The sequence below is a fragment of the Carassius carassius genome, chromosome 37 (assembly GCF_963082965.1).
Source record: "Carassius carassius chromosome 37, fCarCar2.1, whole genome shotgun sequence".
NCBI classification, from domain to species: domain Eukaryota; kingdom Metazoa; phylum Chordata; class Actinopteri; order Cypriniformes; family Cyprinidae; genus Carassius; species Carassius carassius.
The window spans coordinates 26,573,940-26,598,877 of NC_081791.1; the positions used below are offsets into that span (position 1 = coordinate 26,573,940).

General features: G+C 34.4%; 2 protein-coding genes across 3 annotated transcripts in view; one reads left to right on the top strand and one right to left on the bottom strand.

Moving 5' to 3' along the window:
* Nucleotides 1–22,915, top strand: part of myl9a (myosin, light chain 9a, regulatory) — a 105,339-nt gene extending 82,424 nt beyond the window's left edge. The window contains exon 5 of the mRNA XM_059528454.1: nucleotides 22,904–22,915. Coding sequence (XP_059384437.1) covers nucleotides 22,904–22,907 — 4 coding nt within the window. The 3' untranslated portion in view covers nucleotides 22,908–22,915. The remainder of the gene's footprint in view (nucleotides 1–22,903) is intronic.
* dlgap4a (discs, large (Drosophila) homolog-associated protein 4a) overlaps nucleotides 1–24,938 on the bottom strand; it is a 124,400-nt gene that overhangs the window by 70,510 nt on the left and 28,952 nt on the right. For both annotated transcript variants that reach the window (XM_059528449.1, XM_059528448.1), the window contains exon 2: nucleotides 14,163–14,263. The gene's annotated coding sequence lies outside the window, so the exon portion shown is untranslated. The remainder of the gene's footprint in view (nucleotides 1–14,162; nucleotides 14,264–24,938) is intronic.

Here is a 24,938-nt window from a genome sequence, read left to right on the forward strand (position 1 = left end):
CACAGGGTAATGTACAGCCTTTTCTTTTATTTGCAGTGAACTCTGAAGAAAATATCACAGTTATGATTTCCTCTGAGAGTCACGCTTGAGATGTGGAAATGATCAACATACAAACAAAAAGTACATGAGAGCTGTTTCATTGTTTTAGTTTTTTTAGTAGTCATGTTCACACACAAACACACACACACACACACACACACACAAACACACACACACACACACACACACAAACACACACACACACACACACACACACACACACACAAACTGCAGACTCAGTAGTTATTTTAGTATTATGTACTATTCGTTTTTGTTAATATCTTGAATTAGATTTGACTTTTTCCACACTTAAATTTTGAAGCCTTAGTAATTTTGTTTACATTTTTATCATTCGTAAAATGTCTTAATATTTATTTAAATATTTATTTAATTCGTTTAATTTTAATACAGTTTACATTTTTTGAGTTTTTATCATTTTTATCATCTTTATTAACCTTATAATCTATCATTTTAATAATTTTAAGTTACTCAATTATTAATTATATTAATTTTAATACTTCAAGTAAACCTAAATGAAAATGACAAATGCTGAAATACATAAAACATAAGAATTATTATTATTTTATTATTTGTTTCTGGCTTTACTTAACAACAACAAACCATATATAGTTTGGGCTCTCTATTTTCACCCCAACAATAATTACTACTACTACTAAAATTTTGAATTCATATAAAAAAAACTTTTATATTTGTTTCACATTATTTGTTAACATGAAACAATCATCTCATTTCCCATAATAAGCAATTTCCTTTTCTGAGTACCCAATCCCAAAATTTAGTATTAAAAATATGTTCCCATGATCTTTTAAATAGTGTTTGAATTGTATGTATTAACAAACTGAGCAATAATTGCACCACAGAGAGTGCTGAAACATGTAATGGGAATCAACCCACTAATATCTAGTTGCCTCTCCAAATATAAATGACACTTTCACAGCAAAAAGATGCTATTAAAAAGCCACAAAACTACCACATTAGCAGATTCCCATCGTGCTGAGCGTTTAAGGAGCAGATCTGGTTTGGGTCTCCAGTGAAACTCTAAAAAGCAATCAGTCCTGCTGTCACTCAACCTGGCCCGGGCCCGGGATCTTGTTAACCTCAAAAATAGCCCTTAAAACTGTTCGTTTGCTCATTTTCGGTGAGAGCAAACAACGCGGCCTGTCTAGTGAATTCCAGCCAGTGGTCAAAGCCATTTCCTCCTCATCTTCAACCTCGCAGGAGAAACAGGAGGGAAAAACAACAACAGAGCAAATCACACTCGCCAGATGCACATAAAGTGTGGGAAATTGCTCTGAGGATGTTTTCTGGAGCTGTTTGTGTCACAGAGCTGTTTCGTGTGTCCTGCGTCACAGGTCAGAGATCTCACCGTGCTCTAGATTCACACGAGGACGAGCTTCATCTGAGTCTTCATCCAGAATCACTACACAAGCTGTGTAAGACACTGAAAAATACTCAAGAGCATCAGCACTGGAAATAATGAAAAAAACTATGCAAAACTGATTAAAACAAATGCATGCTTATTTATAAGAAGTATAAATAAGTAAACAAATAACAAATATGAAGCCCATTTATTTATTTAGCAGATTTTTCCATCTCATTATGGTAATGCAAAACAACATAATAACATAAACATAATAGTTATTACATTTTACATGATCTACTCTATATTTTTTTTCTAATTTATTTAAACATCAAGGATATATTTGTTGTACTGCCTTTATTTTAGTCTGATTCAAATAATGTAATTACCATAATGTTGTTGATGTAATACAGTAAAATATTACTCCAATACACTAATGACCGTCTAATGAGCATGAAATGACAAATAAATAAATCAAATAATGTCAAGAAGGAAAACATCGAAATGAATAAATAAATAAATATCACAATGCAAAATGTCAGATTATGTACAAACAAATAAATAAACAAAATTTTGCTTAAAATATGAGGTCTATATTATGGCCTTACTTGTTAGCATTATAACATTATTTTCATTGCAATTAAAACAAATATATCTACATTAAGTATTTTTAGACCCAGGTAGGTTTTTTTCAGCACTTTCATTTAGTTTGATTTAAATAAGTAATTTAATGACCATAATACTTACATACTATTGATGTAATAAGGTAAAATATTAATCGATGACCATCTAATTAGCATCAGTACTGAAAATATTGGAAATGTCAAATAAATGTAGGTAGATAGATAGATAGATAGATAGATAGATAGATAGATAGATAGATAGATAGATAGATAGATAGATAGATAGATAATGGTGAATCTACATTCTTTATTATAATGAAAATAATGTCACAATGCAAAACTACTTAAAAGTACTAAACAGACACTGCATCTTCTTTATAAATTAAATTGTGTCATTTGATTTTGCAGCAAAATGTGGCTTGTATTATTTATTTATTTTCTTTTTTTTTATTACATGGTTTGATTTTTGTACATATATGGGTATATGAGCATTTATGCTAAGAGTTTGAGTCGTTATAGTTATTTTTGTTATGTAGAGTTAAAAGCAATATATAAATAAAAAAAGAAAAGATATGTGGCCTGCATATGAAGAGTTTTAGTCATGATGTTAATTAGACCCATGAGGACGAGCCGTTATCCTACACTTGCATGAATCAGTCTCATAAGACTCACGTCTTTCTTTTTTATTTGGTTTTCAGAGCCAGTTTGGTTTCGTGGTCAGGCTGCGGGCCGAAGCAGATGTGCGACACGTTTCACATCACGTTACATCAGGTTTCATCAGCCAGAGATTCACAAGAGACTTCACTGCCACATACAATCCAGCTCCAATAATGAGACGTCCTGCTCTGTGATAACAACAGTAAAACATGTGCAAAAATATGCATGCTACTTCATGCTCTGTGTGAGATATGGCATTCAGGACAGTGAAAGTTTTGAGAAATTAGTGCTGAAGACAGACAGCACTAATCAAACAAAACTATGCAGCATATTTGATATTATGTGCATCAGGAGCTCAGTGTGCTTGATTGTGATTCACGCCAAGAAAAGGCATCAGAGCCATGGCCAAACAAAGCAAAGAAACACGGCAGGAGTGTGTGATAGCAGATCAGAAACGACACGATCCAGCTCCAAACACACATCAGCCAGACAGGCCGTCGGGTTGTGCTGATCAATGATACCTGGCACGTCCCAGACTCCTCAGGATCTGGCACTGAACACAGCCGGATCTGGACCCTCATCTGCCAGCATGCTTGGCATCATCCCTAAGCATTTACTTCTCTTAAAGGGACAGTGCACCCAAATTCATTTGAGAAAACTCTCGTCAGAGACACAAAGAAACTCAAAGCTCTTCACTACAAGCCGTCAAAATAAAAGTCTGGTTTAATTTGAAGAAATGATGAAAGAAATATATTACTATTACACACATGCACAGTTTACTTTTCAAGGTAGTAGTAATAATAGTAAAATTATTAATGTATTATGGTATATCCCTTTTTTATTAAATGTATTATTTTGCATTCATGTTTATTTTTAAATTTAATAGTAGCAGCAACCCTCTGTTGTGCAGAAATTTCTTAAAAAATTTTTTTTCATTGGATTCGATTTTAAAAGATTCATTACATTATTATTATTTTATGCATCATGAAATAAATCATAAATGCAAATAAATAAATAAAGAGAAAAATGTTGGGTTCAATTTTTTTATTATTTATTTTAATAATTAAAAAATGATCTTTTTATAAGTAAAACCATTTAATAGGTTATAGTGTGTGTGTATTTAGCTGTCTTTTAATTATTTTAATTCATTGTTGTTTAATTATATAAAGTTTCATGGTTTCAATTAATTAGACATTATTTTGTAAAACTAAAATTTTGTTTACCCATCCATAAAACTAATTATGAAATGTAACTTTTGTTAAACTTTTAATAAATTCTTATTAAACTATACAAGTTTTATGTAACTTTTGTTACATTTTAAATAAACTGTTAAATTGTATAGATTTGTGATTTCAATTAATCAGACATGCTTTCTGATTACAAACATTTCAGAAGAATTAAAACAGAAAAAAAACTGCCTGTCAATAGTCTAGAAAGCAGAAAATCCACTCTTTAGACACTTCATATATACTCTCTGAAAATAATGAGACGTGAAACATCAGCCTGATGATGAGTTTTCATTACAACACATCTGCTGCCTCGTAGGAAAAACCCTCCAGAATCGAATTGATTAACAGGAATCGTTTAAAAACTACAGATGAAAGTGATCTGAGAGGGATAAAGTTCAATTAATAATGCAAATGATGTGCGATTAATATGCTACATGATAGAAAAACCATCAATATTTCAGAGCTCTTCATGCGGCGCAGCTACTGCAGCATGTCAGATTAGACGATCGCAGGCAAATCTCTTCACAGGTCAGTGGAGAAAACAGCATTCATATTTATGCCTGAGAAGGAAAACAAATCTTTTGAAACGGCCTCCTTCACCCTGCGGCCTGATGCAGTACAATGCATTCTGGGTAATTAAACAGCCGAGCACCAGTCGTGCACGGAGAGAAAAAGAGCCGGAGGCCAAAGTCTGATGCCGTTCTACATGAGTGGCACAAATAATGTGTGCTGCATTCATAATAATATTAATATATCACACTGCAATCCACATATCACATGTAATTCTATTAGCACGAATAAAGGAACACTTACTCTTAAAGGGACCACAGCATATATACTTAATATTTTCCCTTACACACAAAAATCTTTCATTTTTTTTTCCAATCAAATAATGCAGCAATGATGTTGATGCATAATTCATGGAACTTTTGAGATCATTTTAGAGCTTCAGCGATGATTGTCAAAATAACTTAAATTTTCAAGCTGTTCTGTGACTTCAAAATGCATATGTGTATTGTATGTATCACATGGAAGACTTTGCGCCGATTTTATATTAGTTGACACAAAAATGAAAATTTGCTTAGAATGTGCTCACACTCCGGCCATCCAAGATGTAGATGAGTTTGTTTCTTCCTCAGATTTGGAGAAATCTAGAATCACATCACTTGCTCACCAATGGATGCTCTGCAGTGAATGGGTGCCGTCAGAATGAGAGTTCAAACAGCTGATAAAAACATCACAATAATCCACAAGAAATCCACACATCACTCCAGTACATCAGTTAACATCTTGTGAAGTCAAAAGCTGTGTGTTTGTTAAAAACAAATCCATCATTAAGACGTTAAACTCCATAATAAATCCGTAGTAAGCATAAACATAATTAATGCTTCATCCAGTAAAAAAAGTCCAGTTAAAAATTCCTTAATGCTGGATTTGTTTCTAACAAAAATGCAGCATTCCTCTTCACATGTCATTAACTGCTGGACTGGAGTGATGTGGATTATTGTGATGTTTTTATCAGCTGTTTGGAATCTCATTCTGACGGCACCCATTCACTGCAGAGGATCCATTGATGAGCAAGTATGATGAAGAACAAACTCATCTACATCTTGGATGGCCTGAGAGTGAGTAAATGTATGCAGTTTTTCATGTTTGGGTACAATACTCCTTTAAATAATAATAATAATTTTAAAAAATGCTGTAATCATAGACAGAAAGAAAGGAACATGAAGATCCAGTATTAGAGGATAATATAGAAGTGCAGGTGTGAAGATCTCCTCAGGCGCTGCAGATGTGTGGATCGCAAGAACGAATGCTGCTCAGTGAACAATATTGCTGTTGTATGTATATATATATATATATATATATATATATGTGTGTGTGTGTGTGTGTGTGTGTGTGTGTGCTCTTGTTTTTGTGTCATATCAGGACACAACTCTGTATAATGACATGGGTATGACACAGGTATTACAAGGAGAGGGTGACTTATGAGGAAATAACCCATGTCTCCATTTTTCAGAACACTTATAAATCATACAGAATGAGTTTTTTGAGAAAGTAAAAATGCACAAAGTTTCCTGTGAGGGTTAGGGTTAGGTGTAGGGTTGGTGTAGGGCCATAGAATATACAGTTTGTACAGTATAAAAACCATTACACCTATGGGATGAACACACTTTTCACAAAAACAAACATGTGTGTGTGTGTGTGTGTGTGTGTGTGTGTGTGTGTGTGTGTGTGTGTGTGTGTGTGTGTGTGTGTGAAACGGCAATATATATGCTATGCATTTTTATGCTTTTCACTTAGTTTGGCAATTTCCTATTATTTATTAGGATGCTATTAATATTAAAGATCCTCATTAATAGGCATTGGAACTAACACTGTGCCGCAGGGTAGACGTCTGAGGTCACATCTGGTTGTTTACGTGATTAATTGTGCTCTGATGAAACAACAGAGTGGAATCGCTCATTATACGTAAATGATAAGTAATAAATTAAACTGTAATACACCTATGACCGGCGGGCAAATGAGTGGTTTAAAGAGGGTGAAGGCATGACTGTAGCCCACAAAATGATGGATGAGAGCTTGAGATTGATGGGGTTAAAGAAATCTGTTGTGACCAAAGACAGCTGAATGTAATCCACATGAGGGCTATAACAGTAGAGATGTATTTATGGGAAGACACACCTACACAAACACACACGAAATGTGCTGATGATCCAGCGGGAAGAGCCGCAACAAAGATCAAGATTAAAAGAATTCTTTAGCATGTCATGAATTATTCATGAGGACAGGCAGGGTGCCAGGTTTACCGCTGCTTTGTCTCAGAGAGACAGCTGGGTTTAGATACAGGAAACAACAGCCGATGAACAAACACAAAACACGCTTGAACACGCACCTCAACTACTGCCAAAGAACTGACATCATGCATTCATTTATTATTTACATGAATGCATTTGTCATAGTCAACCAATACACACTGTTACTAAAGTTATTGCAAGAAAAAAAATGTTACATGCATATGCAAACACATACATGATTAGCCTTCATAAAAGCCTTCAAATCTTCTTCAAACTAAATATTATAGGACACACAGTTTAAAATCATGATGTGTGACTTTTGTTATTTTCTAGCAATAAACATGGAACTTTCATAGATACCGTTTATAAATAATAATAATAAACAGTCTATCAAATGTTTGTTTATAGTTTTTGATAAATTGCTGGGCAATGATTAATCTCAATCACATCCAAAATAAAAGTTTTTGTTGATGTTTAAGTTCCCAGAATGCACTGTGGCAAGATATTGTTCAGCAATCATGGTCAAATCTGCCTTGCTATAAGTTCATTATTCAGAAGTGTGTGCTTAATGCTTATTGGTGCTGGAACAATAACATGAATAAATAAATACAATTAAATAAAAAATAATGCCCTTATCCAATCAGAAGTGAGGACAGAAGTGAAGGCATCTCTTGCCAAGTAATGTCAATGAGTTCACAGGAATATTGTCCATCTCATTGAGCTCATCCACTTCCATCTGCACAATAAATCACTGCGACGAGATCTGGAGAGCAGATATATAACGTCTGGATATCAGAACAGAACTGCTCTATGGCATTCACTTCTGAAAGCAGAAGAGAAATTCTGAAAATACTGTCAAGTAAATTTTTTTTATATATTTACCTATCTACAGAGCTCCCTGAAAAACTCTGCAAGTGCACCGAGGGCAAATGCTGCTTTATACGCAAAGGATGCTCACACCAAATGTTTTAATTTAATTTAGTTAATAGAGGTTAATTGATGAAGAACATTTATTTATAAAATTATTTTTATCAGCATCCGTCTAACGTTTAACAGTACTGTAGCATTGCAGGTAGGTCTCTTAAAGCATCAGTTCTTCTGGATTGAGTCTGTCTCAGTTTCTTCATGTCACTCCAGACAGACTGATGATGATCAGATCAGATCTCTGTGTGGAGCACAATCTCACTTTCATCCCCTAACACTAAACCTTCCTCTTCCAGAAAACCTTTTTGCATTGTTACACGACAATATAAACATCATTTACAAGTAAGTACACATAAACAAGTACACGGGACCCACTTTATATTAAGTGGCCTTAACTACTATGTAGTTAAATTTTAATTATTAATTTGGTACAATGCACTTATTGTGTACATACATGTTTTTACATTGTACTTATATTTGAAAAATATCTGCACATAATTACATCTGTAATTAATTTCTGTAATTACATGTATAATTACACGTTGACCCATCCCTTACACCTTAACACACCCTTAAACTTATCCATACCACCAAATCTGTCCCTAACCTTACCTGTTTCCCACCTCAATAGCAGCAAAAAAAAAAGTTGCAATACAATATGAACACAATAAGCACATTGTATTTATTTTTTGATGTAAGTACATAGTAGTTAAGGCCACTTAATATAAAGTGGGACCAGTACACGCACATATTTGTACAATTTTTGTTTCAAAATTTAATAAATTTTTAAATGTTCTTTAATTTCTGGGAAGTTTATTGATCACAAACTACATTTGCTTGGCTATTTTTTATTATTGTTATTATTATTACCACTATTATTTATGTCTATTTAATTTCCATGCTTGTTATAATCACACTTGAGGATTTTAAATATTTGTGTTTGTTTGTGTGTGTGTGTGTGTGTGTGTGTGTGTGTGTAGGATGTGTGGGCTGACATCAGCACTGCAGGAAAAGGAAGTGTTCACACTGGTTTCTGAAGTGGACACAGGCTTCTAAACATTATAAGCAGCGGTAAACACACAGCGCTGTATCTCAGCTGGATACTGAGTCCTTGCCTCAGTCTGACCTCAATATCACGCACACACACACACACACACACACACACACACACACACACACGCACTCACTCACACACACACACACACACACACACACACACACACACACACACACACACACACACACACACACACACACACACACACACACACACACACACACACACACACACACCATATCAGTCATGATGCTGTCATCTCTGCCGTTCCCATGAAGCAAAGGGATTCAAAATAATGGAACAATCACATAATGTTCATCACCTGCCCTGACTCGGACTCAGCCCATGTGACTCATTTCTCCTCCAATCACAAAGCTCATTTGCATTTCCACCCTCTCATTGCCCTAGATTTAGCAAAATATTTCTATAATATAAAAGTCTGTAATCGTTCTAATATGCTGATTTAGTTGAAAACAGTTGTGCTGCTTCATCATATTTTCGTGGAAACGGGGATAATTTATTTTCAGGATTCTGTGGTGAATTAAAAGTTCAAAAGAAAACCATTTATTTGAACCAGAAATCTTTAATCACTTTACAGTCACAAAGCATTCATTTATTACATTATCCAAAACTTTCGAATAGTACTGCATCACAGTTCCACAAAAGTATGAAGCGGAACAACTGTTTTCAACACTCATAATATTTAGAAATGTTTCTTGACCTGCAAATCAGAATATTTTCATGATTTCTGAAGATCATGTGACACTGTGAAGACTGGAGGAATGATGCTGAAAATTCAGCTTTGATCACAGGAATAGATTACATATTTTAAATATTTTAAAATATTAATATAATATTGTTTTAATATTCACCCTCAAGTTGTTCTAAACATGCATGAGTTTTTTTCTTCTGCTGAACACACAAGATATTTTGAAAAACAGTTTCTGGTCCCCATTGACTTCCAGAGTACTTTATTTTAGTAATTATTATTATTATTATTATAATTTTTTTATTATTAATGTCAGTGGCTACCATCACCTGTCCAGTTACCAACATTCTTCGAAGTATCTTCTTTTATGTTCCACAGACAAAAGAAACTCATACATGTTTAGAACAACATGAGAGTAAGTAAATGATGACAGGATTTTCCTTTTTGGGTGAACTATCCCTTTAAGACACTCCAGCATATTAAAAGCACCATCACTCACATCAAAATATGCCATCGACTCTGACTGAGCTCTATTATGATGCTGTATTGAGTGTATCTGAATAACAGATGAATGCAATCCTGACAGCAGACAGATTTCTTTATGAACCGCCAGCTTGTCAATGCCATTCCAGCACAAACGCCAAGATTTGTTTAATATCGATTCCTCCACGTTAAGCACTGGGCGCTTAGGAAGTCAGTTAGAGGAGGAACAAAAGCAAAATAGAAAAGCTTGTTATTCACATCTGTGAACTGCTTTTCCTGTTCTTTATATGTTTTAATTCACTCTGTGTTAAAAATCACTGAATCTGTGCGTTCAGCCCACATTAATGTGGTAAACCACTGCACACTTAATATGTGATGGTGGTCACATCTATCTATCTATCGTTCGTTCGTGCATTCATTAGTTCATTCTTTCTATCGTTTGTTTGATAATCAGTTTCTATAATTTGTTCATGAATTTGTTTGTTTTATCCATCCATCCACCCATCCAAAAAAATCTAAGTTTGTTTTCATTATCTCAATACTGAAAGACACAAATGTCTTTAGCACAGGCAAGTAAGGCTCATCATTTCTTGATAAAATACAATAAATAAATGATAAATTCATGCTAGCGCTCACACCTCCCAGCATCCCTTTCAGTTTGTTTTTCCTCTGGCATAAACATGAGCAAAATGAGGGTGACTCAGAGAGAAATTTTGATGTTATGTGACATGGTAAGACCTCACTCTATATCTGCATTTACAGTATATATCTAAAAAAAAAAAATGAGTGAAAAAGAGATATGCAAGCAATAATCCTCTGTAATAATCGCAGATAGAAAAACAGGAATTAATCTGCAATCCTGTGCACCATGTAGGAGTTCAATCAATCTGGTATTGACACCGTCTAAACAAAAAAAGTTAAAAATCATGTTCTTTGAGCACCCTAACACCCCAAACACAGTCAAACCTGATGTCTGTGTTTATTTGCTGATTCTGTTGAACACAAGCATGCTGCGTTAAATCTCTTGTCGTTCTTATGTGAAGTTGCTGAATCATTTCGCCTGAGGATGAAGTACAGAGGACATCCGCACTCACAATGACATCCCATAATACTAGTCTCACTGTTTCTGTCCCACACAGACACACAGCCGGATACAGAGATAAGCGGTGTTAGCTAAAACATAACCCATCCCGCAACATTGGCTCTTCAGACATGAATGACCTCTCAAATCATGTGTGCTGTTGAGGAGAATATGCTGTTACTTTACTGAGTGATCCAGCGCAGCACTTTCACCTGCTGGACCAGAAAACAGGTGAAGAAATACAACAGATGGACACTGAAGAAGGAACATGAGCCATAACTAGAGACCAGAAGATCACAGGGTTTTCTAAAAAAACTAAAACTAAAATAAATAAAAGATGAGAAAATTACCTCTCTAATTTAAAATGCATGATTTAAAATGCATCCATGCTGTGGATTTTCCATCAGGGATGCTAACATGCTAACTAACAAATGCCATGATCGCAGTTTCACCAAAAATGCCAGTATCGTATGTAAATGAGGTATATGTGTGACAGAGGCTCCTCCTCCAGAACGGCATGAAGCGAGAGTGACATTATTGAGAGAAGTGTCTCATCAGACGAAGTGTTTTCAGTTCAGGTCATCGCACTGAACCTACAGAAGAATTTCATTAATCAGCCGCTTGTCACTGACGTCCGCCACACAGCATTTGACTTCTGTTAGAGCTCAGTGTTGACCATATTTAGGTTTTAAGGTGCTCAAGTCTTGGCTATTTATTGATAAATTCATAAGGAAGAATCTCTGCAGGAGTCCTTACATTAAATTGAACCGTCCTTTTGGAGCCATATATCCAGGGGCGGAGCCATCATTTCAGAAGTGAGGGCAAAACAAATGTCAAATAAGTTTGATTTTTCTCTCATTTCTTCCTTTTAATTGGCTAAGAAATCACAATTAATAATAATCCTACAGGACGAGCATATAGGCTTGTGCATTTATTTGGTTAAGAAGAGAACATGAACAGAGACTGAGCATCACTTTTCAACACAGTAACAACAACAAAACATGCGTGGGTTGGGTAAAAAAAAATTACAATTTCTCTATTCTAATAGATTCTCATTTTCATGAACCAATATCAAATCTTAAATCCCAATCGATTCTGTTTTTAGTTTATGAATGAACAGTACGTATAGTGCACCTCCCGTCCAATAAATCGCAACAGGCTAAGCTTTGTGCGTTGTAACTTTTGATATGAAACAAAGTCTCAGATTTTAAATTCTGTTCGTTTTATTACGAAATTCAAGCAATAAAATACAGTTTTGCCGCTCTTTAATGTGGCTCTGCAATACAATTGCAACAGAACAATATTTTCAAGCACTGCAAAGAAATAATTTGTAAGGTAGTCAACCTAACCATAACTTACTCAAGCTGTCTCGCAGAAGTTGTCTTACAACCCCACAATGCACAATCCAACACGAATCCTGTGAAGCATCCCCAGTTTGGGATGGATGGTCCGTCTAAAGTTATTGGCAAAGTTAAAGACGCCACTCCCATCAAAGTGATGAAACTGCAGCGGTAGTTTTGCCTCACTGGAGGTCACTCATGGGCATTATGACATCATAAATCTGAGCCGGAGCGAGCGGCTGAGCGTACAGCCTGCTGATGAACTATTGGCAGGCGGCCCATCAACCTGCACACAAATCTCCATGTTTGACTCTTCATATACAAGACTGGCCCCCAAGGGTCCCTCATTCAATCTCACCGATGCTTTAGAATCACCTAGAAGAAAATGGGCATGTCACAAAGCTCTTTGGAGGTTAAATCAAATTGGCTTTTGTTGGCTACATTGCCTACGTGCACGTGGTTGCGGTTAGGGGACGTTCTATAGATGAATTAGTTTATAGTCCACCAGCAAGTCATTTATCTTTTCGACAACAAAGTCTGAGATCGGAGCCTCGGAATCACATGGACCCGTGCATGCATGCATAAACTAGCAGCGATTCGCTGTTTCTAGTGCAGATTTGAGCGGAACGTCCCGTCTGACAGGGCGCTAGACAAAGACCTCGTTTCATTATTGATTGAACAAGACTGCCAGAGCACAGACTTGATCTTCCCATTCTGAAGTACTTTACGAATGCAGCAGATCAGCACAATCAAGGCCACTGCGCTGTGAAAGTGAACAATCACAAACGGCAAAGGCTCAATGTTGGTGTTCACCGCAGGGTGCTGGAGAACAGCGGTTCTCAACTGGTGTGTCGCAAAGACAAAATGGGCCGTGGGTGTGTTCTGATGGGTGAAATAAATGATGCCATGTGCAAATAATAAACTGCATCTAATTATTAAATCATGCATATTTAGGATGGCATAATAAATAAAAATATTAACTTTTTTTTTAAGCGAGGAGAAAATCATTCCCACATGTTTTGTTGTTGGTTATGGTAATTCAAATGAAATAGCTAATATTAATAAATAAATGGCATAAGAAAACAGGACTCTGCCTATTTTACATGCAGTTTAAGTTCAAAAATTGGCTTTATAATTATAATAAATATGAAATTAATATAAATATGTAATATAAACAAATGTAAATATATGTATAAAAACTATAAAAAATATTACTATAATAGCCACGAATAAAACATTTTAATAATCATACATTACATGTGTATATATATAACTATTTAAAACACTTTTTAATTAATAACTTTTAATACATTTAAACTACAAATATAAATGTAATCCATAATATTTTAAACAATAATCTATTTTAATTGTTCAAGAAATTTCAATAAATTTAAGCTACAATATAGGAATATATAAAATGTATTCTAATAAATATTTTGAATTATTGTATGTTTATGTATGTATGTGTGTATGTGTGTGTACTGTATGTGTGTTATATATATATATATATATATATATATATATATATATATAAAAAACAATAATTTATTTAATGTAATTATTTAAAAAAATACAAATAACACATTTAAACAATAACATATTCAATGTTTTTATAAGTAAATAATTTAAAAATGCAATATAAATATACCAATATATCTTATTTTATTTCAATCGGAAAAAAAAAAACATTTAAGCAACAAATAATATATATCAATAATAATAATAATAATAATAGATCTATTTATTTTATTTATTTTACTGTGTTCATGCGGCACTAGCTGTAAAATCTGAGCCCTTTAGCAAAAACCAGTTGAGAAGCGTTTTAATAAAAGTCTTCTTACCTCAGTCCGGATCTTTACATGTTCAGCATCGTGTGACACGGGACGGACGATCTGAAGCGCTCCACAAATACAGCAAAATCCTCCCAGCACTTTGTGTCCTTCTGAAAGCAGATGACAGACAGCTCAAATCAGAACCTCCATATTCCTTCACATTCATTTTTAAGCTGCTCAAGAGGATGAAATTAATCTTCACAGATAATTAGCCCAAATATAATACCACAATCGAGAGACTAATGACTGACTAAACGTTCATTGTTTGGCATTTCATCGACACAAAGCAAAGCTCAAATGTGTTTTTGTTTTTTTTTGTGAACAAATGCAAGTAATAGTTGCTCTCCTCAAGGAGTCACATGATCCAGAGCACCAAAAATTAGGTTTAGGAATTTATTCAGATCCTAAATGTGAGCTAAAGTGATGTTATTTTATATATATATATATATATATATATATATATATATATATATATATATATATATATATATATATATATATATATATATGAATATATATATGAATATATATATATATTTTTTTTTTTGTGCCGAGGTCTGAACCAAATGAATTCAGCAGCAGATTCAATAAACAAAGTGATACGATCCACTCGCTCAAATCAAATGAAAGCGAACAGAGAGTCTCTCTGTCCCTGAATATGGTGATTTTAATTCTGGGTTTGATCAATTACTCCTGTCACCAAAATAAACAATGCAATAAAGCAGGGCCTTGATTTCATAAGCCAGTTGGTTTTTCTCAGAGCCGAATATTTTATGCACCACTGTATTGAAAATGAAAGCCATGCTAGTTTATAGTGCTGTAATATCAAACCAGCATAACAGATTACAGTATCAGATGCAGTTCTGCATGTGCACATTATATTTCAGTCCACATGATCCAGTTTTAAATGCATTGGCTTATTACTGTGGCACTAAACATAAACAAAATTATAATCCAGCCAAATAAAAAATATATAGGTCGCATACATGCAAACCACCATCTAACCCAGATTTCATGCATCATTAGCCACAGTATTGTGCCACATTGCTGTCATATGAAGTCATTATGTAAATGTTTAATTCTGCAAAGGAAGGCTTTCAGCTTTCAGCCATTTTTTTGTGGATTCTTAATGCAATGTTGTCTTAAAAAATTACCAATTAAATAAAACAAAAATGTGTTATATAAAAAAAATGTGTTAAGATGACTTTATTTGTCACGCTTGGAATGGAGGGTCAAGTCGAATGCATTGCATTCTGAATTAATTATTTCATGTATTGTTGCATATTGAACATTTTTGGAAATATAGCATGTATAATATGCAGAAGAATAGCATATTCTGAGCTTATACTGTGAACAGTTAGACAGTATAATAAACAACAACAAACAAAAGTTATTTGTCTACAAAGATACTCACCAAAAAATTTAAATTAGCAAAAAATGTCCTCGCCCTCAGGCCATTCAAGATGTAGATGAGTTTGTTTTTAAATCTAAATCTTTCAGAATGGTGCAAAAACCTTAATTAAAGTGCAAAAAGAAAGTAGGCACCACTTTTTAAAGGTGCTTGTTTTGTGAGATCAGGTGAAGAAACTCATGAACACACTTTCATCCAAAGCATGACTATGCAAAAACAAATATTGTCAATTATTCAGCGCTGCTGGGCTCTGTTTCAGAAACACATACTGTCAGCCGCTGTGATCGATACCCGAGAAAAAGCTTTGATACTTCGACTAACACGCTTATAAATACCTCATTTATTTGATTTACAAGACATTGTTTCTTCACCCTGTCTTTTCAACTTCACAGAAAGTGTTTGGGGTCAAATGCGCCCGCTGAAGATAAGCTTGGAAAAATAACAAGAAAACATAAGTGTAAATGAAAATGAAGTGCTAAAAATATCTCCAGTATCTCCAATATGTCCAGAAAGCCATGCTTAGTCTTGTGCAATAGTAAATTCATCCTCAGGATCCCATCCTTCATTTGACTGCATTATTTTAGTATCAAATAGATACAAATGTAGTTTTTATCATTTTTAAATTAGTATGTTTTAAATATATATATATTTAATCATCTTAAGGCCAATTCACACAGCACAGACAAACACCAACGAACAAGTTTTTTTAAAATTTTATGAAAAATAATTATGATGTTCCCACTGCCTTAACAAACACCGACAAACTTTGAGTCAAAGAAAGTCAAGTAACACCGAGTCTACACCGGACGAAGGAATGGATGATCCTGTAGCCACAATCAAAAATGTACTATTATTAAAGGAATACTCCACCCCAAAATGAAAATATGACAATACTTTTTGTACGCGAAAAAAACTAAAATTACAACTTTAGTCAAAAATTTGTCTCCTCTGTGTCTCTCCTTATCACTATAGCACCATTTTGGAGAATATCCCCTGAACACAAACTGCGTAGGTTATTCTGTATCAGCCGCAACACAAGGAAACAAACTAAAAGTCATTATTTTTGTTTTCTTCACGTACAAAAAGTATTGTCGACACTTTATACGTTATGTTTGAATCACTAATGGCAGATGAACTATTCTGATGATGCTTTTCCTACTTTCCTGGACCTTGACAGTGTAAGTTACTTGGCAGTCTATGGGAAAGTCACATGCCTCCCGGTTTTCATCCAAAATATTATAACAAAGCTTTTACGGGTTTGGAACGACATGGGGGTAAGTGATTAATGCCAAAACTTTTATTTTGGGGTGGAGTATCCTTTAATGTCTTTGCGTGTCATTCTTCACCTTATAGACGGTGAAAAAAATGAAAGAGGCCGTGTTTGAAGCATGCTTTTAGTGAAATATGTGCATCGTCATGTGCAATGGTTTGTAGCCACACCACATTACGTCAGAGGTTGTTGTCATTTGGAATGTCTGCTCAGACATTCCACGACCCAAAAAACGCAGATTAAGCATGTTCAGTTGGGTGAAGACAAACTCCAACCAATGCCAACAAATGCCAGCAGGGTTAACTCACTGATGTTTGCTGGCGTTTGTCTGTGCAGTGTGAATTGGACTTTACACAACAACATCAGCAAACAGACAGACTTGTTTTTCTATGTTCACACTGAGCTACAACTATGACATCATAGAGGAGGCAGTACAACCTCATCAGAATAAGAATGTTCACTGCATTACTGAATGTTAAGAAACAAATATAAGAAATGCTAAATATTCTACAATTCCAGAATGTCTCCGTCAGGGTCCGGCAGTCTCGTCTCTAAGAGAGACCCATGAGGCCCTCTTGTGAAGGACCTCTAAAATATTCATGAACACATTCTCTGCGCGCACAGAAAGCCATATGAGCAGAAGAAATCACTGAAGGAAACTGATGTCACAGGGTCAGGGGCTTATTTTAGCGCCATGCTACGCTGAGTCCTGCTTCGCCAGCAAACACCAACAAAATGAGACTATTTTAGAAATTTAGAAGGTTGTACTTCACTTGCAGCAGTAAAGCAAATCATTTCTGATCATCGGTTTCATGCTTTGTTTATATATCAATAAAAAAATATATATAATTTTTTGTTTTAGAATTATTAATAATTAAATAGTTTATAATTAAAATATTTGATATTTTTTTAATTTAAATAAAATGTTATTTAATGTTTATCTGTTTACATTCTGTTCAAATTTTATAATATTTTATAATTATTAGTTAAATTAATTATTAGGTGAAATAATTAAATTATTTGTAACTATTAGCAGTCTAGTCAAATTATAAATGAAAAAGAGATTTAACTGAAATCACAATTATAAATGAAAATGCTAAATATTTTATAATTACAACATTTAATAATTTTTTATTACAAATATTTATTTATTTATTTATTTTTTTTAAGTTCTATCTTTCAGCAGTTTGTGAGCAGTAGTGATTTGAAATGCTATATACCTTATAATTAAATTTTGAATTTAAATATTTCAGCAAAAAATAACAAATAAATCTTTCAGCAGTCTGGTCAAATAATAAGTGAAAAGAGAGATGTAAATTTATATATACACACACACATATACATATCTTTTAATAACTTTTTATATTTATATTTACATAAATTATTATTTTCTTTTATTTTTTATGCATTTAATTTTAAAGTTAACTACAGCTTAATAACTCTTTACTATTTTAATTCAGCCTACTTTATTTAACTTTACTTTAATTCAGCAACTGGTGTCCATAATCTTATGAATTAACTTTGCATTTTTAATCCAATTTTAAATAAAAGATCTAACAGTAACCTTTTGTAGATTAAGTAATGAGACATGAAAGGAATTGGTAAAAATTGCTCTAGATATTTATTCTGGTTCAATTAAAAATAAGGTAACACTTTATTTTAAGGTGTCCTTGTTACACATTACATGTACTTACTATTATAAAAACAATAAATTATGCATAATTACTTGCAAGTAACCCTAAACTAAACCCTAATCCGGACACGTTATTTTACAGTCCTGTCAATCATGTACATACTGTGTACTTCTTAATTACAATTAGTTAATAACTAGGTGCAAACCCTGAACCTCCCCCTAAACCTACCTCATGTAGTTACCTTAAATTACCAGTACTTTCTTAGGTAGGTACATTATAAGTTCACTGTAAGTACACATACTGTAAAATAAAGTGCAACCCCTATCTCTAACCATATAGTAAGTACATGTAGTTAATTAATATTAATCAGTACTTGCATGTATAATTACTAAGGATGCAACAATAAATTTTCTTCAGAACCGATCTGATCCGATACCTAAAATCCAGAGTATCTGCCGATACCGATCCAATCCGATACCAGCACAGTTTTTTTAAATCAATGTAGAATTGCTATACTTCTCTGTGTTGACCTGTTTATCGCTCTTTAGTGTTAATCACAATCTACTACATAGGCTATACACAACTTAATTTTACTGAAAAATAACAAATGAAAAAATATAATCATAATCTATGACAAAAATACTATTATAAAATAGGTTATTGGATTATTCAGCAGTGAAAGATACTCTAGATACTAGAAAAATCACGGGTGCATAATAATTTTATAAAATCTAGTGAAATATTTTATTTACAAATAAAAGTCTAAAATCTGGTGAAATGTTACACATTGCTCTTTGTATTGTTGTATTTGACTCAAAGGAAGTGTTAGCCACATTTAAAAAGTAAATCATTTAAGTAATTTGTGGATTAATGCTTACTGGATACGCGAACCGGTTCAAAGGATTCAGTCCGATTTGGTGAACTGTGCGTTAGTTTAATGAGCCTTATCTTTGAACAGTTTTAAACCTCAGTTACTGTTGATTTTATGTGAACTTGAATTTAATGACTTCAGTATTAATCTGGGGCTCAACAAAAACACAGAATAGTATATCCACAATATCGGATTTGGATCGGTCTCGTCTGAACGATACCCGATCCGCTGAAAATGCCAGTATCGGAGCCGATACCGATCTTGATCGGATCAGTGCATCTCTAATAATTACACTATAACAAGGAACCTTAAAATAAAGTGTAACCACAAATAATATACCGCAATCCAAGACATTTGATTTCTCAGAGAGCACAGGTAACATAAAGGTAATTTGTCCGAATGTAAGAGAAAAACAGAGTTTGATTCATTTAAATTACAAAATACCGTGAAACCCAGATTTCCCTGAATAAGGCTCATGAGCAGATGACAAATCAAACGCATCTAATTTCAGTGCCAGTCAAAACACACATTACCAAACACACACCAAATCACATTCACTAAAGACAAAAGACTGTCAATATTCTGTCTGTCTTGAGACACATTATTTGTGACAAGCTGTGTTTTGCTCCGAAAGAAAATCGCACCATCTGGGAACAAATGTGGTAATATAATTTCACCATTTCCACTAATATTCATTTTGCTGTCATGGATTGGGTGACTGGCCCATGACACCTTACAGCTGTCTAATTCACACTCGCCCACACATGAAAGTTTGTCGTGTAGGTGTTATCTACCTGGAAGACCCACTCAGGACACCAAACTACACTATAACAAGTCAGATTGACACCTGATTTACTCGCTAGCTCCCACACACACGCTCACACAGATATTGCAGCAGTGGCTGGAGGTTGAAGGGTTGTCAAATGAAATTTTTATGGGGTAAATGGCCAAATATCCCTCTTGCCTTCCCCATTTAGAGATTCATCTGCCCGCCAGCGGAATCCCATTTCCAGCCTGTCATTCTTGAAGCTACCTGTGATGATTGCAGTGGGAAGTTCAGTTTATTTAGACTCGCGAAAGAAGCTCTGAATCTCAGCATCGGGTTGATCCAGGAACTAATGGCTATTAGCCATGCTCTCCAGAAATTCATACCTAGCGCTTGACGTCTGTGGGAGAGGCTTAATAACTCGTCATATTTGTCTCTTGCTGCAGGCAAATGGCTTTTTCACACATACAGTAGGACAGAGAAATCACAAATGAAATCTCTTTATCATCTCAGTAGTGTCTCTTATGCATCAATGAGACTTTTCTTTAGAGGAAAATCTACAATTCTCAATAATGTCTCAAATTGTGCTTGTATATTTCCAAGATCCCAAAATCTGTAATCAATAGGGCGAGCTCTCAATATGAACTCAAACATTTCTCATTAAATTCTCATGAATTTCCAACTTAAATGAGGCATAATCAAGAGCTATGATTAACTCTTCTGAGTCTGTTTTTAAGTGAGATTAAATTGAGACTTTAAATGACACATATCTCAAACTGTACCAGATGTGCCAAAGTCTGCAGTGAAAATACTTAGCAAGTCTTAATTAACACATCTTCTTTTGTTTTATTTAAGGATATTTAGGGGGGGGGGGGCATGAATTGAGACATAACTGAGAACTCCATCATGATTTCTTAATATCTTAACAGTTTCTCTTAGACATCAATGAGATCAAATGGAGAGCCAAGGGAGACTTTTTGTGGCTTCTCTAGAGAAAATGAGATTTCAATAGTTTCTCAAACTACGTTCAGATGTGCCAAAGTCTGCAGTGAAAATACTTTGCATGTCAAAAATTAACACACTTGCTTTTGTTTTGACTTTTCCTAAAATTATTAAGGAGGCAAACATGAGTCGAGAAATAACCGAGGACTCCATAATAGCTCGTTAATATAAAATAATTTATTTTAGACTTCAGTGAGATCAAATTTAGACATTGCAGGAGAGTTCTACTTCTCAGGTGTTTCTCCAGAGAAAACACTCAGGTCTCAACTAGATTTTCAGAAGAGATCTCAACAATGTCTCAAACTATGTTTAGATGAGCTTGCAAGCAACATCCAAATTTGGAGCAAATGGAGACTTTTCCTAGAAGTGTCCAACTTGTATTATTTTTCTCCTGAGAAAAACACCCAAGTCTTTTCAGAGAAAATCTCAACAATGTCTCAAACTACGCTCACAAATGCTAAAGTCCGCAGTAAAAATACTCTGCATGTCAACAATCTATCTGTTTTTGTCCTGGGAAAATTAAGGAAACACATGGATTAAGACATAACTGAGAATTTTCATAACTGAGAATCCATCATAATTTCTTAGTTTAGACATTATTGAGATCAGATAGAAGGTTTGTGGAAGTGTCATCTACCTCAATGTTTCTCCTTAGAAGACACTAAAGTAGAGTTTCAGAGGAGATCTCAACAATGTCTCAAACTCTGCTCAGACTGGCCAAAGTCTATAATCAAAGTACAGTACATTGCATGTCAACAATTAACACATTTGTTTCTGTTTTGACCTAAAAATATTCAGGAAAACATGAGAACTCAATACCTCAATAGATTCGCTTCAACATCAATGAGATTAAACTGAGACTTTGCACAAGTGTCCTTCTCAGATGCTTCTCCTGAGAAAAACAACCAAGTTACAACTAGAGGGACAGCGCAGCAATGTCTCAAAGTCTGCTCAGATCTGTCAACATCTGCAGTCAACATACTTTACATGACAACAATTAACACATTTTCTTCCCTTTTGACTTTTCCTAAGCATACTGTTGAGAAAAACATGCATTGAGACTTAACTGAGAAGTCCTTAACTTCTCAATAGTTTCTCATAGACATCAATGAGAACAAAAAGAGACCAAATGGAGACTTTTCCAGAAGAGTTCAACTTCTCCTGAGAAAAACACCTCATTCTCAACTGAAGAGTCTTTCTGAAGACATCTCAATGTCTCAAACTATGCTCAACCTGTGCTGGTCTGCAGTCAAAATACTTTACTTCTTAACAATTTTGATTCCTGAGCAAAAACACGAGTTGATACATAACTAAGAACTCTTTAAAATCTCAATAGTGTTTCTTAGGCATCAGTGATATCAAATGGAGACCTTGCAGTAGTGTCCTATACATCTTACTCTCAACTAGAGAGTTGAGAGTAAGATGTATACATTTGTGCATTTGTGTCTTTTAGACTGAGATCTCAACAGTGTCTCAGGCCACATTTTCAGTCAAATACTTTGCACATCTACAACTAACACATTTGCTTCTGTTTTGATTTTCCCTAAGGATATTCAGAAAAAAAATCTACTCTCTCCTGGAAGACATGTGAAAACAGGTTTTATCTTTACTGCTGAGGAAAAAGGTGGGTGTGTGAAAACGATCTCGTCAGACACACATGTGAAAAAGGACAACACTTAGAGAATCTGCGTCAGGTGTTAGGATCTGTCTGTTGGCTTTGCGGGCGTTTCTCAGGGCGAGAAGTCTTTAACAAGTATGGCCACACTGACAGATTTGTCACAGAGACGGCGTTTCCAATAAAATCCCTGATTAAACCAGCACAGCTGTCAGAGCGCAGCGCTCATTTCCAACAGCAACAGCATGAATGAGAGCGAGGAGGTGAACAGAGCACGGCTCGTCACGGGAAAGACCAGAAAGCAGGATTAGAGAAAGGAGATCAGATCGAGATGAACGCCGGGTTTGACCTTCGCTAAAGAAACTTCACATACTGTACTGTCACGAGACCGCTGGAATCACTTTATACAAATCTCACACAGCAGCTCTGTTACAAAACCTAGTGAGCTGAGTTTAAACAGATCATGCTGTGCACAGCATCCAGGCCGCTCAAAAAAACACCTTGCATGAAAAAAAAAATACATCAAAGATATCAAAAGAGTCAGGGAAAAAATGACAGTTTTTAATAAATAATGTCAGTCAATGCAATTAACCATTGGGACATTATTGTAAACTGTTACCAAATTATCCAATGTTATGGTCATAAACAGTAAACGACCAACATTAAATTAATGAATTAGTAAATGAATGGATGAATAAATACTATAAAGCAAAAAATACTATTTTGTCTAAATCTGAATTTAATGCATATTATTTACACATTTCTTTCCAAATAAATAAATAAAATAAATAAAATTAAGTGAATTTAGGCATTGCAACTTAATGTACAGTATGACAAACACATTTTTTTCTTACAGTATTATTATTTTGAGATACTTCTTAAAGTGTTATTAAATTACAAATAGTCAAAGTAAATTGAAAAATATTTTAAAAGATAAATTCAGGTGAATATTAGTGTATGGCAAAAAATATAAATCATGTGCTGCATATTTTTGAAGATTTTATTGCGATAAGGCCATATATAATATTTTGTCTAAATACAATGTGCAATATTTACACAATTTTAACTAAATTAATAATATTAAATGCTAAAAACTAAAATTAAATGCAGGCATCACAAACTTATAATACACAGTATAACAAACAGATTCATATTTCTTTCTGAATAATTTTATTATTTAATTTTACTTTTAATAAATGAAAACATATGACAGATAAAATTTAATAAAACAAAATGTTTTAAAAGATTAATGCGGGCACAAGATGACGTCAAAGGGTCACAGAAATGTAAAAATATGGTATGATTGAACATATGCAATGAAATATATACTGTATTTATACACAAACTAGTAATTAGAGTACACGTTTTAAAATGCATGTAATCAGATTACAGTTACTTTGGATTACATGATTATCTCAGTGGCAGTAAATTATTCATAATTTATTGATTCTTCCTTTTAAAATTTTCCTTTCTGAAAATCCTACTGTGTCATATTATTTAGCTTTACCTATATTCACAAATATCATCTAAATTTGCAAACCCTGCTTCTGAAATTTGGGGGGAAATGATGCAAGTTATTGAACAATGGTGATGTCTATAAATTACTGGGCTGGGTTGGGAACCACTGATCTGATCCATTAATTAAAAAACATCTAACGAACCGTCTAAACCAACCGTCTCAAATCTTTTGCTTGTCAAATTGCATTTTCTGGTCCAAATGAATTTACTTTTTGCAGTCCTATGCCATTTAAATATGTGAGCTGAACATCCAAACAGCAAGCAGTGAAAGACTCATCACGAAGCATCAGAGAGATTGCTATTGTGACACTGCCTCATAGAGAGATCCCTGGAGATTCTCACCTCACGTACAGAGGTTCAGACCAGCATCTGAGGACAATGCGGCAAGCAGAACTTATTAGCATTGAGAGAGAGACAGAGAGGTGGCGAGACGCACATACTGATGAGGATGAAGCAGAGAGAGTTAGCGTGACCCAGGTGCATGCAGATGCAGACCAAGCGCTCGTGTGCAGAGGTGGAGACAGACATCCATTCACATGCACACAGATGTTCAGCACTGAATAGTGAATCAATGGTAGCTCTTCAAACAAAAAGCTGCTGGAGAATAATAGATAATGTCCAGGCCGCAAGGATGATTATTAATCTCTTCTTTATTCAGTAAAGACACACAGAGTCACAAACAAACCCCAAACCCCCGG